General features: G+C 35.2%; 1 protein-coding gene across 1 annotated transcript in view; it reads left to right on the top strand.

Annotated features, from left to right (window-relative positions):
* Positions 1–13761, top strand: part of LOC148820910 (complement C3-like) — a 110489-nt gene that overhangs the window by 81751 nt on the left and 14977 nt on the right. Inside the window, exons 26-31 of the mRNA XM_088931600.1 lie at positions 3362–3521; positions 5305–5400; positions 10816–10966; positions 11339–11502; positions 11919–12077; positions 13555–13614. Of these exons, the coding sequence (XP_088787726.1) occupies positions 3362–3521; positions 5305–5400; positions 10816–10966; positions 11339–11502; positions 11919–12077; positions 13555–13614 (790 nt within the window). The remainder of the gene's footprint in view (positions 1–3361; positions 3522–5304; positions 5401–10815; positions 10967–11338; positions 11503–11918; positions 12078–13554; positions 13615–13761) is intronic.

Below are 13761 nucleotides of genomic sequence, written 5' to 3'. Positions count from 1 at the left end.
TTCATACCCACCGAAGTCAGAGCAACTGGTCTGTAATCACTGAGACAAGATATTTTGGGGGATTTAGGTACAGGTATTATAGTGGATATTTTAAAACTGTGAGGGACTTTCTGCTGAGAAAGTGAAGTATTATACATGTTGGTAAACACAGGAGCCAGTTGATCAGCACAATAACTGAGGGCTGCGGCTGACAAATTGTCTGGGCCTGTGGCTTTTCTTTTATTTTGTTTTGTGAAGATTGTTCTTATTTCATCGGTATGGATGGAAAATGGAGGATGCAGAGGGGTAGACAACAGTTAAGGTAATGAGGAAGCCTTCATATCAGGTTTTTCAAATCGAACATAAAACTGGTTAATGTACATTTATTTGGGACTGGATCTTCAACCAGTAAGGTGGCAGTTTTTTTCCTTGTAATTGGTCTGCATGGCTTGGTACCTTAGTACCTGTCTGAACTATTATTGCCCTACTCCCCACCTCGCAACCTTCGCTCTTCTATCTCTGGTCTCCTTACTGTCCCCCAAGCCTGTCTACATTGTATGGGTGACAGGGCCTTCTCCTGTTATGCCCCCAAGCTCTGGAACTCTCTGCCCAAGGATATCAGAGTCACCTTCTCTAAACTCCTTCAAATCTGGACTCAAAACCTTTTTTAGAATAGCCTTTACTTAACTGGTTCCATTCTTCACCCCTCTGCTTTTGTTAGTACCACCATCCAGGATCTCCTCTGTATATTGTAATTGTGTTTTATCTTGTGTATTCTTTTTATTTATTGTTGTTGTCATTCTGTAAAGCGCTTTGAGAAACGACTTTTAAAGGCGCTATATAAAATAAAGTTTTTTATTATTATTATTTACTGAATTTTCCTCCAAACTGTTCTTAAGTTGTTGTCAGCAAATTGTTTCTCTAGTTTTTTACCGTAGTTGCTCTTAACTTTCCTCACTGCAGAGCACAGCTCATACTTAGATGAGATATATTCAGTCCGGTCACCCTTAATAAAAGTCTTGTTCTTCCTACAAAGATCTTGCAGTTCTTTTGAGAACCATGATTTCTTGTTACTATATGTCTTGATAGTTTTTGTAGGGATGCATACCTCTTCACAAATACTTATATAGGATGTAGTAGAATCAGTATATTCATCCACGGAGGCACAAGCAGAACTAAATACATTCCAATTTGTACATTCAAAACACCCTCTCAGGCTTTTTATAGATTCTGGGGACCAGACCTTGACTGATTTAACTTTTGATTTGATATTTTTTAATTTTAGTTTTTTAAATCGGGATAAGCAAAATTGTTGCGTGATCTGAATTTCCAAGCAGTGCTTTAAAATAGGCGTGATAAGAGGGGGCCAACATGCAAACATTTAGGAAGTTTAATAGTTTACCTTTCAAAGATAAATGCCAAGTATTGTTAGGGTATCATCAGAAATATTGGAAGCACACAGAATTTGTAATTTGGATTTTTGTTTTTGTGCTTTTACATGACATTTGTGAAAGTACGTAGCGCCAGGGCAAATTGTGCATATTTTTTTCCTCTCTGTAAAAAATATTTCAGTGAAAAAGTAAACGCACAAAAAGCATTTTTGCAAAGCTATATTTTTCTAGTTCGTACCTTTAAATACTGTATTTACAATTTCTTTCAGAAAATGGGGAGAACCTTTTCTTCCCAGCAATAAGCTTTGAACATCATTAACATTGCTACAGGGGGGTCACTAAAATGGTGAATATCAGGAATTGACCAAGCAATTAAGCAAAGCAATAAGTAAAAATATATCCATAACCCCAGCATGTGAATGTTTTCTCTGGCACAGCTTTGGTGAAAAGAGTAATGATTCAGGCACACTTGGTTAAACAAACATTAACAAGGACAACACAAACACAATGCTACACACGACAAAACATAAGCAAGTTACTATATTTACAGTATTTACAGACAAGGCATTTCAGAGGTCTAACATCCTAATCACCCAGAAAACCCCAGACTTCTATAAATTATTAAACTCTTAATGCCTACAGAGCCCTAAAAAGAGATAAACTGCCTTTCTAAATAAATGCAATACAACCTGCAGTTAAATCTCTCTCTCTCTCTGCAAACCTGGATGCCACAAAATAAATGTGAGTCTACAGTGTCTCTGTAAAATATTGTAAAAATGCATCCACAAGCAGGAAAGACGTCTCTAACTGAAGTATCTTTTACCCAGGAAACCCAAGTTTCCTAAACACACAGAATAGCAAGTTCACTCTAGAAAACTTCAAATACCTAGCACCAACCAGATTTTGTTTGGATGATTAAGAAGTAGGGGCTCTTGCCTGGCACAACCTGTAAGTTCCAACTCCTCCTGACTCCTCTCTTGAGGTCTGACCTTCTTTCTCCTCCTTTTCCTCTCTTCTTTCTTCTTGTCCTCTTTTCTCTCTTTTTCCTGTTGTCTTTTTTCCTCTCCTGTGTTCTTGATGTGATCTTATATCCTCAATTTCCCTTCGGGATCAATAAAGTCTTATCTATCTATCTTATATGGTGTGTTTTTAGACTGCTTATTGACAATCGTTAACGACAACTTTATTAACTAGGTAAACCAACAAAAACTTTATAATTGTTCTTGATCAGCTTTGGAGCTTGAAGTGTTTACACTGCCAGGTGTCACACTTTATCTGAACCCTTAGAGACTCTTCCTCTTATGTCTAACTAAATAAAGGATAACTACTGACCTAAAGGTACATTTCTTGCATTCTTTTATGTAGCACATGAGCTAAGATTACCTATTTGTACCATACAAAAAATACAAGGAGTTGATTTTCAAAGAAATTGAAAAGTGATTAATTCAAAACTACTGTACAATGTCTTTACTTAAAAGAAGCAGCAAAATCCACTAGTTTTAAGATTTTATATTTGCATCACTTAAATTATAAATCTGCAGTAGGTTTAGATTGATTTAGTCGATTCTGGGAAGAGTTTATAGGATTTTCTTTAGTTGCAGAGAGGGCAATATTCAGAAACCACCTTAGTGGAAACCATTTAGTTTCCATAAATCTAGAATATTTTGTTAGTTGATTTGGGATTGAAAATGTTTTCATGATTTACTTATTTTTATTGGTGAATTTAGTTGTGATAAACAAATGAATAGCATAACAATGACAACCATGAAATGCACAATACAATAAGCAGGGCATTTTTGTGCCATCATTTCACATTTAAAATAAAAATAAATAAAAAATCCAATTAATCTATTTCAGGCTACATAAAGATCTTGGGAATGTAAGAAAAAGTTACTTCAGTTACTTTGAATGTCAAAACCTGTTCTGTGATTGTTTTTTGTGATTTTATTTTTTAATATATAATAGTGATACACTATTTTTTTTTTCACCAGGCTCACAGCTTATGTGGCCAAAGTGTTTGGACTAGCTTACTCCCTGATTTCTGTGGATGACAGAGTGTTATGTGGAGCAATAAAATGGCTTATTCTCAACAAGCAGCAACCTGATGGAATCTTTAAAGAGGATGCCCCTGTAATTCATGGAGAGATGGTGGTATGTTCCTGTTGAGAAGATTACATTTTTCACTTTATATTGGAATCCACAAAACTCTTCCTAAGTACTCCATAAACACTTGTAACATGCTAATTGCATAGAGATATATATTCTAATTTTCTGTAATACAAAAATATGTATATAATCCCATCACTCTTTGCTTGATTTGATTTATTCATTTTGACTGTTACATTAACTTTCTAGAACACCCATTTTGTTCTGTAGTCCCTACCTCCTAAAATGAAAGCTTTATAATAGCAATTTATATTAATATTATAAAATAAACCATGTACTGTATTTGCCATGGACAGTTTGAGGCGAAAGGTATGAAATAATTAGATTTCAATCATATTTCTTTGAAATATGACAAATTAATTAATTTAAATTGTGTAATATAATACTGTAAAATTGTGCATGCTTTAACGAAGAATAAAATAGAATAGAAAAAAACATTGCTTAGAACTTCTACTGTAAAAGGACAGTTTTATATTGGTGCTCTGCATTATTCAATCATCATGCTTTAACATGCTTTATTAACACATAATTGTATAAAGAACTATTTATTCAATTGTTGAATAACAATTAAACAACTGTTTAATTCAATTTATAATCCAAACTAATTTACTAACTGATACTGCTTATATATCATTGACAAATAATGTGTTGCATGGTATGAGCATATCCATAAAATACTACTTTAAAGAGACTGAAAACATTAATCATTTTGGTAAGACATTTAATGTCATTTTTGCTTTCATTTTCAGCACTATTAAATATGTGTGGATGTCTTTTACACTTTCTAAACTATTGAAATTATATATTGTCACTTCCCATCAGCCTAGAAGTTTTTTAAATTGTAACTATAATAAACTATAACATAAATTGTTTGTAACCAGTAAGCTTACAATCTGAACATTTTCCATATAACAGCAATCTTGATGTTTTGTTCTGATAAGTGCATTGTAGACAGGTAGTGATGTTTCTAGACAGATACTGTATATCAAAGCATTTCAGTCTAGTTTCACACCATATTGACATAAAAGATAAAGCAGGGGAATGTGAATTCACATATATCTGTTGACAATAAAAAAATTCACCTTTTGTAACATACAAATTGTAATAATAATACAGGTAATGAAGAGCTGAACATGAAGATTCACAACAGAAATAAATCATTAGACATTGCATGAAACACTACATACAACAAGTATTTATGAACAGACAGAATATCAGTCAGTAGTTTTAAGACACAAGAAAGATTACAAACATAAGGAGACAGCTTGGTACTCCTAGTTTATATTGTTTGTTAGTAAAATAAATGGATGCAAGAACCTTTGAAGAGTGCCGGTATAGATGATGAGGTAAAATTTACAGGTGCACTTAGTTCTTTGTGTAAAAAAATCCCAGCAATTTTCAGTCTAAAAGTCACTTGCTTTTTAATTTCCATGCATAACCTATGGTCATGTTGCTCTTTTCAATCTTTAAATTGGTCATTTTTGAGTATTTTCATTGAAATCAAAATAGTGTTTTGTCTGTGTCAAGTACAGGTAATATATTTTTAGTGCATGAAACTTTCTCTTTTTAAGTATCTGTATAGAACCAATGTCTTCTTTGTAGTAGTTATAGTTGTAGTAGTCTGTCCAAAATAGAAAAAGGGGTATAATTCTTAATGTAGAACAAAAATGAAATAAACTTTCATCTTATCAATAGGCTGAAACTGTGTACAAAAACATTTTCTTGTGTGTCCAAGCCATTAAAATTGTTTTCTTTTGTATGTTTTTAGGGAAATGTGCAGGGAAAAGATGCAGATGCTTCTCTGACTGCATTTGTTGTAATAGCAATGCAGGAATCAAGGGAAATTTGTGGTCAACAAATACAAGTGAGACATAGATTTTTTTCTTATACTGTTTTATGGAAACCAAAAATATATCCAGAGAAACCTAGATTCTCAGTTAATTTTTTGCTTTAAAGCAAAAAACAGGCTGTTCTGAGATAATCACTTTCTGTTCTTCTTACCATGGAGTTATATCTTAGCTGTTTTTTATGCTCTTTAGCCTTAACTCATAGCACCTCAGTCCTTTCACAACACTGTAAATTAGTCTTTCCATCATCTTTAGACATATACATATAATGGCCTTGTTTTGAATGACAACACCCTACAGCAGGTGTTTAAGCAAAAGTGTTACGACCCCAAGTGTCTAGGGGTAAAGGGGTGTAACATTTAGGATAATTTTTGGAAGCAGGTGGGTTCTGGTGAGGGACAAGGAAGCGTGATAACAAGGGTTGGTGCAAAGGTGATGAATTTAAGTTGAATAAGTGACTGGTAAGACACGATAACACACAGGGGTAAGGAACTAGAGTGGTGCCAAAGAAAAGAAAATAACAAACAAAAATGGAGCTGGCTAGGAAACTGAGGGAAAGCTAACCTAACTACAAAAGAAAACCCGAAACACATGGCGTCTTCAACACCATAGCTAACCTCCACTGACTACCCAAAACCATTCAAGACAAATGGTACTCACCCGTTCTAAACTAGTGTTACTAATACAAAAATCAACTAAGTGTGTAGAATGTACCCAACAACCTAAACTATATACACAAAGGTTCACACAAAATACACAAGTGAACTACAGTAGGAATACAAATAAGGGAAAACAAGAGTAATCAACAGGAACAGAAAACAAAAGAACACAAAGGTTGAACATATAACACGTTAGGGCAAGGTAATGGCGAAACAAGGATAAACACAAACAAATGAAAGTACAAAGAGAAAATAAGAAACCAACAAAGCCAAAGCTATACGAAAGCACACACAAAGCAAAAAAACAAACCAACAAAGACAAAGCAAAATCAGAAGCAAAGCGATAACCAAAGCCGAGCGGTACCAAAGTCAAATGAAAGGCCTCTCCTTCCTGAAAACCTCCATGTTAGATACTGAATAAGATGCATTCTGATTGGCTGAGAGGCTGATTGATGATGATGATGTCATACTGAAACAGTGGTGTAATGGTGGACCAATGGGAGAGGGAAAACAAGGTCAGAAGTGTGGAACATAACAACGAAGACACAGACCACACACTGGGACGTAACAAAAAGAAAGTCCTTTTACATTCTTTTGAAAAGAAGCCTGAATTCTTCCACTTCAGATCCAGACCTAGATTCCATAGGCAACATACAGATGCAGCCATTCAAAGTGCGCGTTACAGACACGTACCGCAGGTGGCGTCGCGCAGCGTGACGCAAGATGACGCGTGGCACCGCAGTACGTGATTGGTTGACCAACAGGGGCACTCGTGGTCCGTTGGTCTGTCGTAGAAAGACTTACTGTACAGTAAACGTCTTTGCTGTGCCCGTTGTAGATATTGAATTTTACCACTGAAGGGAAATCTTAGTAGCTGAGCATAAAAAGAATAGGAGCATACTGTAACGCGTGTGAAGGCCATAAACTATATTAATTTTGGAACATAAACATACAGTATATACAGTAGCTGGTCTTGGTACTTTAAAGAAAAAAATACACACCAGTATTCCATTTCTCCCTAAACATTTTAAGCTTCGAAGTCTTTAACTAACGTGATACTGGAGTCAACAAGCATACTTTTAGAATTTCATTAAAAGGGAATATAATATGGAATCGCGTATCTAAAGAATTTAATAACGGTATGATTATATCCGTGTACTGCGACAGGGCTGTGTAGGGCTGTTTCGCCTCTCACTTCATGCAACTGTACCAGGAATAGGATTTCTTTCTATTCGAAACGTGTATTTTAAAAGTTTAAGAAGTAAAAACCTTACAGCGTACACAGATTTCTAAACTGATCAGGATCGTTATCTTTGTCTTATGAATAATAATGTTCACCGCTCTGTCCAGCAAATTAATAATAAACTTTATTTTATATAGCGTTTTAAACGAATAAGTAATTAGATTGCTCATAAACCTAATCACTTGCTTTTTCTTTTTATTTAGGCTCAGATTTCAACTATAGATCATATTATTAATAACCATAATAACAACCAACCAACAAAAACAACCATATAAACATAATACCAACCAAAAACATAGATAACGACCACAATACAAAATCAAATATATCAAACCAATATACTCTCGCAATTCCTACAATTATCATAATCCCGCCCCTTATGCAAAACCAAACCCTCCTCCCATCCCAGTTTCTCCTCTTTATCATAAACAAAATCCACTTCAATTTTCAACATAAAGCCTTACTGCTTGCTGGGTTTTTGAGGGGGGGTGTCTTTCGCTGGAAATCTCGCCTGCTTCTACTTTACGAGTACAACCCCCTCTCTGCAGGAGTGCTGGCTGTGACGAATTAAACCGGTTTCACAAGTATTGTAGGTACAGTGTTAACTGGTAGCTGGGCACCTCAATTAACCTCAATTATATTAGCAGAAAAGCTTAAACTACCACTTTTTCACACGCTATTTCACGTTAGTTAAATTTAATTTATTTATATATTATATATTTATATCTCTGACCAAGGGAAACGTCTCATTTTTTCAAAGAAATGTTCACAACGGCGACTGTCAGAAGATAGGACACAGCGGCTCAGGCACCCGCTGAATGGAAAAGGGGCACTTTAATGTTCTGTATGGCTAATACTAAAGCCAATACTAATATTCAATACTTTAATATCCTTTTCTGTATGTTTAACAATAGTGGGTACTGGCGTAATTTGTCCCTGCTCCCGTTGTTAGGTGTTAATGTGTTGTTAAGTGTGAATTTGTAGCTGTTTCCCTGGGGTCTGGCTTTTTTTCTGGAAAACCATAACTGGTCTTGTCCAGATTGACTGTCGGCGCCCAGGTCTGATCTTTGTCTTCTAAGCTCTCTGTGTACAGTGGAGCCTCCTGTCCAGCCAGCACATGTCCACAGACATTCACAACAACGACATATCATAAAACGTTTGCACATATAGTGTGCAAAAATGCACTTTATTTACTAAAAATAAGACAGAGATACTGTATCAATTTATGTTGCATTAGCCTGATTATGATTAAAAAAACACATATAATTAAACACGCGTTTGCGATTTAAATCAAAACACGATTTAAATCAATATAAATGTTTATATTGTATCGCATACTGTCCAGCCTCCATTTCTCTATAAAAATTTACTCTATTACACACACACACAATAGAAGCAGGAAGCAGAAGCAGGGACCGTTGTCAGAAGGGAAGAAGGTGACTATTCATTGTTATCAAAAATGACTTAGAATCGATCATGTTGCGATATTTTGAAATATAAAAGTCAATTGATTGTCCATAATATCGCTATTCTATTTTTTCGAAGAAATGTTTGTTAAAAGAAAAGTCCAGCACCAGCTGGATTTGAACACACAACCTACAAGTTGTTAATCAGGCACGTAGACCAGTAGGCTACAAGACAACTCGCATGACAGGGAGGCGAAACAGCCCTACATAGCCCTGTCGCAGTACACGAATATAATCATATCGTTATTAAATTCTTTAGATACGCGATTCCATATTATATTAGCAGAAAAGCTTAAAACTACCACTTTTTCACACGCTATTTCACATGCTAGTTAAATACTTCGATGCTTGAAATGTTTAGGGAGAAATGGAATACCGGTGTGTATTTTTCCTTTAAAGTACCGATTCCTGGAATCTGACTGGCTGACACCCTTCTGAAGTGGTTCCATAAAATCTGGTATACGGAAAAGAAAGCATTGATAAAAAAAGCCTGGATTCTCATGTATCTCATACAAGTATATTTTAATACAGTCTTTGCTGTGCTCTTGAGGATCCTTGTGATATTTTGAGCTCTAGTTGAATGATAAGTGTCGCATTTTAAATCATTTTCGTAGTTAGAAATTATGAAACGCCCTGTTAAAAGCAAGAGAGTTTTTATACCCTTTGAAGTAAAACAAAATGCCTGACAAAGTATGGCTTGGACAGATTCCAAGTGCTTGTACAAATGTGCTAAAGAAATTATACTTTGAGTATACAGCTTGTCCAAAGTCATTCATTATTAATACTATTAGTAATATCTTCGGTAAAGGCTTTGATGCATAAATATTTCTGAAAGGTAGGTTGTGTACTTTTGTCCAGCTGAGCAATCTTGCTTTCATAAAATATATACGCGATTCAATATTATATTCAATATTATATATTATATATATAAAATGTTTAGGGAGAAATGGAATACTGGTGTGTATTTTTTCTTTAAAGTACCGAGACCAGCCATATACTGTATGTTTATGTTCCAAAATTAATATCGTTTATGGCCTTCACACGCGTTGCAGTATGCTCCTATTCTTTTTATGCTCAGGCACTAAGATTTCCCTTCAGTGGTAAAATTCCATATAAATATTCAATACTTAAACGGGCACAGTTAAGACATTTAATATACATATACATACTGTATACAGTACAGTTTTCATACGGTAATATGTTTATGTTCCTAAATCAATCTCTTTTATGAGCATGTGTAAGGCATGGTGAATCGATTCTCAAAAATTACTGTACTTTGCATGATTGGAAAAAAATGCGTGATTGCGAAATGCTGTGGTGTTACTTTTACAAAGACGGTCAATGAAAAAAAGAATGTGGACCAGGGCAATACTTTGAGTTTACAGCTTGTCCAAGGTCATTTATTATTAATACTATTAGTAATATCTTCGTTAAAGACTTTGATGGCTACAGCTCAAACATGAGAGGTTGAGCTTTATTAGCTCCACCTTGCGGAAATTCCGGATACTATTATTTTGCTAGCGGTATTTACCGGTAACTTGGGGTATTTACCGGTAACTTGCGGTAGACTGCGTACAGCATACCGGAAAATAATGCGGTATCGCCCGCGCATTTTGAATGGCTGCATCTGTAGGGTCAGACGTCATTGGCCAAAGATGTCTCAAACAAGACACCTTGTCTGGAGGGTCAATACAAAAACCCCATAATATACGTTTTGATAGTGTCCTGGTAACTAGATCTACCTCTATGATAATCAGCACAGTGAGCAATATTACACATCCATTGCACCAGGGACTGAGTAGATAGGTCATAATCCGGTCACTTGTTGCATTCTACTTCAAACAGTCATAAGAGACGCTGCCTTGAAACGTATATTAATTATCTTTTAGATTGAAAGGATTAGAGAATATCACATGCTGCACTTGCACGTGAATTATGCATATACAGTAGATGCAGAAAATCAAAGCTGATGTGGGAAGACAAAATACATACTGTACAATATATAAAGTTTAAAGAATTCTACCATTTTATTTAATTTAACATTGAAATTTTGTACTCTTCCAGAGCATGGAAGGCAGCATCATTAAAGCAGTTCAGTTCCTGCAAAGACGCATTAGAAGTCTCACTAATCCATATGCTGTGGCCATGACAAGTTATGCTTTAGCTTTGAATAAACAAAACACCATAGAAACTCTAATGACGTTTGCTTCAGCAGGTAGGTGTGAAAGGCCTGTATTTTTCATCTGTAGTGTTTTTCTAAAGATATTTTTGAAAAGTTGTTTAAAAAACTTAGTCTTTTTTAATAAAACACTGTATTAAATCAGTATATTAATCCTACATTTTCAGTTAAATTCCTCCACTGCTCTAAAAATCCCTGACTACATATTATTTTTAAAGAATGAACTTAATCAATTAGTTTGTATAGTTTGTAAGCACCATGTTATTTTAAAGTATTAATTTCAATATTTTTATCCCAATGTTAAAGGTTCACAATCTGCAGGAAGATCAGACAGTTAATGACATTTCTCTGATCCAGTGCTCTCTCAAATTTACAGTATATTGTCAATTATTATTTATCTTTGTTCAGATAAAAGTCACTGGCCAGTCCCTGGTTCCCATCTGTTTTCTTTGGAGGCCTCATCTTATGCCCTTCTGGCCCTATTGAAGTACAAAGAATTTGACCAAGCTGGAGCCATAGTGAGATGGTTAACAGAGCAGAGGTTCTATGGGGGAGGATATGGCTCTACACAGGTATGGCTTGTTTATTCAGTTTAAACAAACTATGTGAATAAATAAAACAAAGCAGTGGTTCAGGAAAATAACTTATTGTGCCTGTAACACTTTTTTATACACATGATCACACATGATCACATTAAAGCAGCATGGTGGCACAGTAGTTAGCACTGTTGCCTTGCTCTGCTGGGGCCTTGGGTTCCATTACCGACATGGGGTTCTATCTGCATGCAGTTTGTATGTTTGTTGCTCAGGAAGCACGTGTTTAAATATCAGCAAGACCTTAGAGGACTGGAGCAAATTTCAATGATGCCAGTGATGCATTTGTAAAATAAAAGGTTGATTTCATGACTTCTTCTGACAAATGTTTATTCTGTTTTCTTCTTACTTGTTACCTGAACTACAGTATGAAGACTCTTGTGATTTTGTTTTAGGCCACGATCATGGTGTTCCAGGCTGTGGCTGAATACAGGATCCAAGTACCTCTTTTCAAAGACATAGATCTAGATGTTGAAATTTCTCTGGCTGGTCGTTCCAAGCCAACTAAATGGAAAATTGTCAACAGCAATGCCTACGTTGCCAAATCAGAGAGGGTGAGTGCCATGTCCTAAATCCTACTATCACATGCCCTGTGTGCCATAAGGTATAATAGGAAGGAACTATATACTGTATGTATAAATTAAACCTCAATTAACTAAATTATTTAATTTTTATTGAAAGAATCTTCTAATTATAGTATTTTGATAACAGAGGCAAAATGCCTGAATGCATACATACTGTATATATTTTAAGACATATTTCTAGTTTCCCAGGAGCTTTTTTCATGTGGTGGTTTCCATTACATTGCCTCCCAATGAAGTGACACATGGAGCATTTTAGCATGGGAAGCTATAAGAGGACATATATATATACTCACCATCAACTCTAGACTGTAGATAATATACATACTAATGTACAGAACTACAGAAAACAATTTAAATCAAACATGCAACACAATCAGCATGTAACAATATCATGCAACTTTGTTTCTAACCCCATAAAATCCTGTACAATGCTATGTTGTGTGTTTGTAAATAATAAAAGAGAACCATGTTTTTAATAAAAGAGAACCATGTCCATTTAAGTAGGAGATGCAGGATTGAAAAAAATTCCTCAAAAAGCCACATGGCTTTTCTGTATAAAAGATATTTGGGGTACATCGTAGCAGGGGCACAGGTGCACCCTGTTATTAATAAATAGGCAGCAATTAAGAACTGGCCTAAGCCTGGAAATGAAAAAAAAACATTTACAGGCATTTTTAGGTTTTATGGGATATCATCGCCGTTTTGTTCTCAGGTTTGCTGAAAGCCCCACTCATAGACTTCATGAAGGCCATAAGGTGCCCCTAATGTGGTACAATAGACCCCCAAAGGATGAAAAGGCATTTGCAGATCCGACCAAAGTATTGTGTCAGGATCCTGTATGTAAAGTTCCTGACTTTTCAAAGCAATTGATCTTATATACAGATGTGTCTGATATGGGTCAGGGGGCTGTACTATCCCAGGTTTTGGACTTGGAAGAGCATCACATATTGGTTTTTAGCCGCAACCTATAACAAAGTGAAAGGAACTATATGAGTAGTGGTGTGGGAATGTCTGGTTCTCAAATGGGCTGTGGAAGCATTGCATTACTTCTTGGGTTATAAGTTTACATTAGTTACAGTTCATTCCATAAAAATGTTAGGGCATTAAAAACATATTTTCAATTTCATAAACATAATGAAAACAAACAGACATTGCAATATTATAAATGCTGTTAATACATTTGCCTGGCTCACAAATGTCTAGCATTAGTTTGTTAGATCTAATGAAATTTTCACACAATATTAATTGGGATTTAATTAATGTTTTTTTTCTCCTCTAAAAGAAAAAAGATAATTCTGAATGTCATTCTTTATCTGAACAATGATATCAATAACACAGAAGTAAGAATGTGAAAACAAGTTAAGAAAGGAGGTAAAAAGGAGTGGATTCCTTCAGTTTTGTAAATGTGGGACATGTTGGTAACACTTAACTTTTTTGACTGTTACAGGCCAGACTTGATCAGAACTTTACGCTTGTTGCTAGAGGAAAAGGCCAGGGCACCATGTCAGTAAGTGTCCTAATGATCTGTCCAGTTACATGTCCCAGACTTAAGATTAAAGCTGTACATATATTGTCTGGAGAATTAAGGTATAACATATACATGTACCGTTATATTTGTACATGCAATATTTTATAGAGATACACACATTACTGT

This window comes from Atractosteus spatula, chromosome 14 (genome assembly GCF_055471065.1).
Source record: "Atractosteus spatula isolate fAtrSpa1 chromosome 14, fAtrSpa1.hap1, whole genome shotgun sequence".
NCBI lineage: Eukaryota > Metazoa > Chordata > Actinopteri > Semionotiformes > Lepisosteidae > Atractosteus > Atractosteus spatula.
This window is presented reverse-complemented; position numbering and strand designations above follow the sequence as displayed.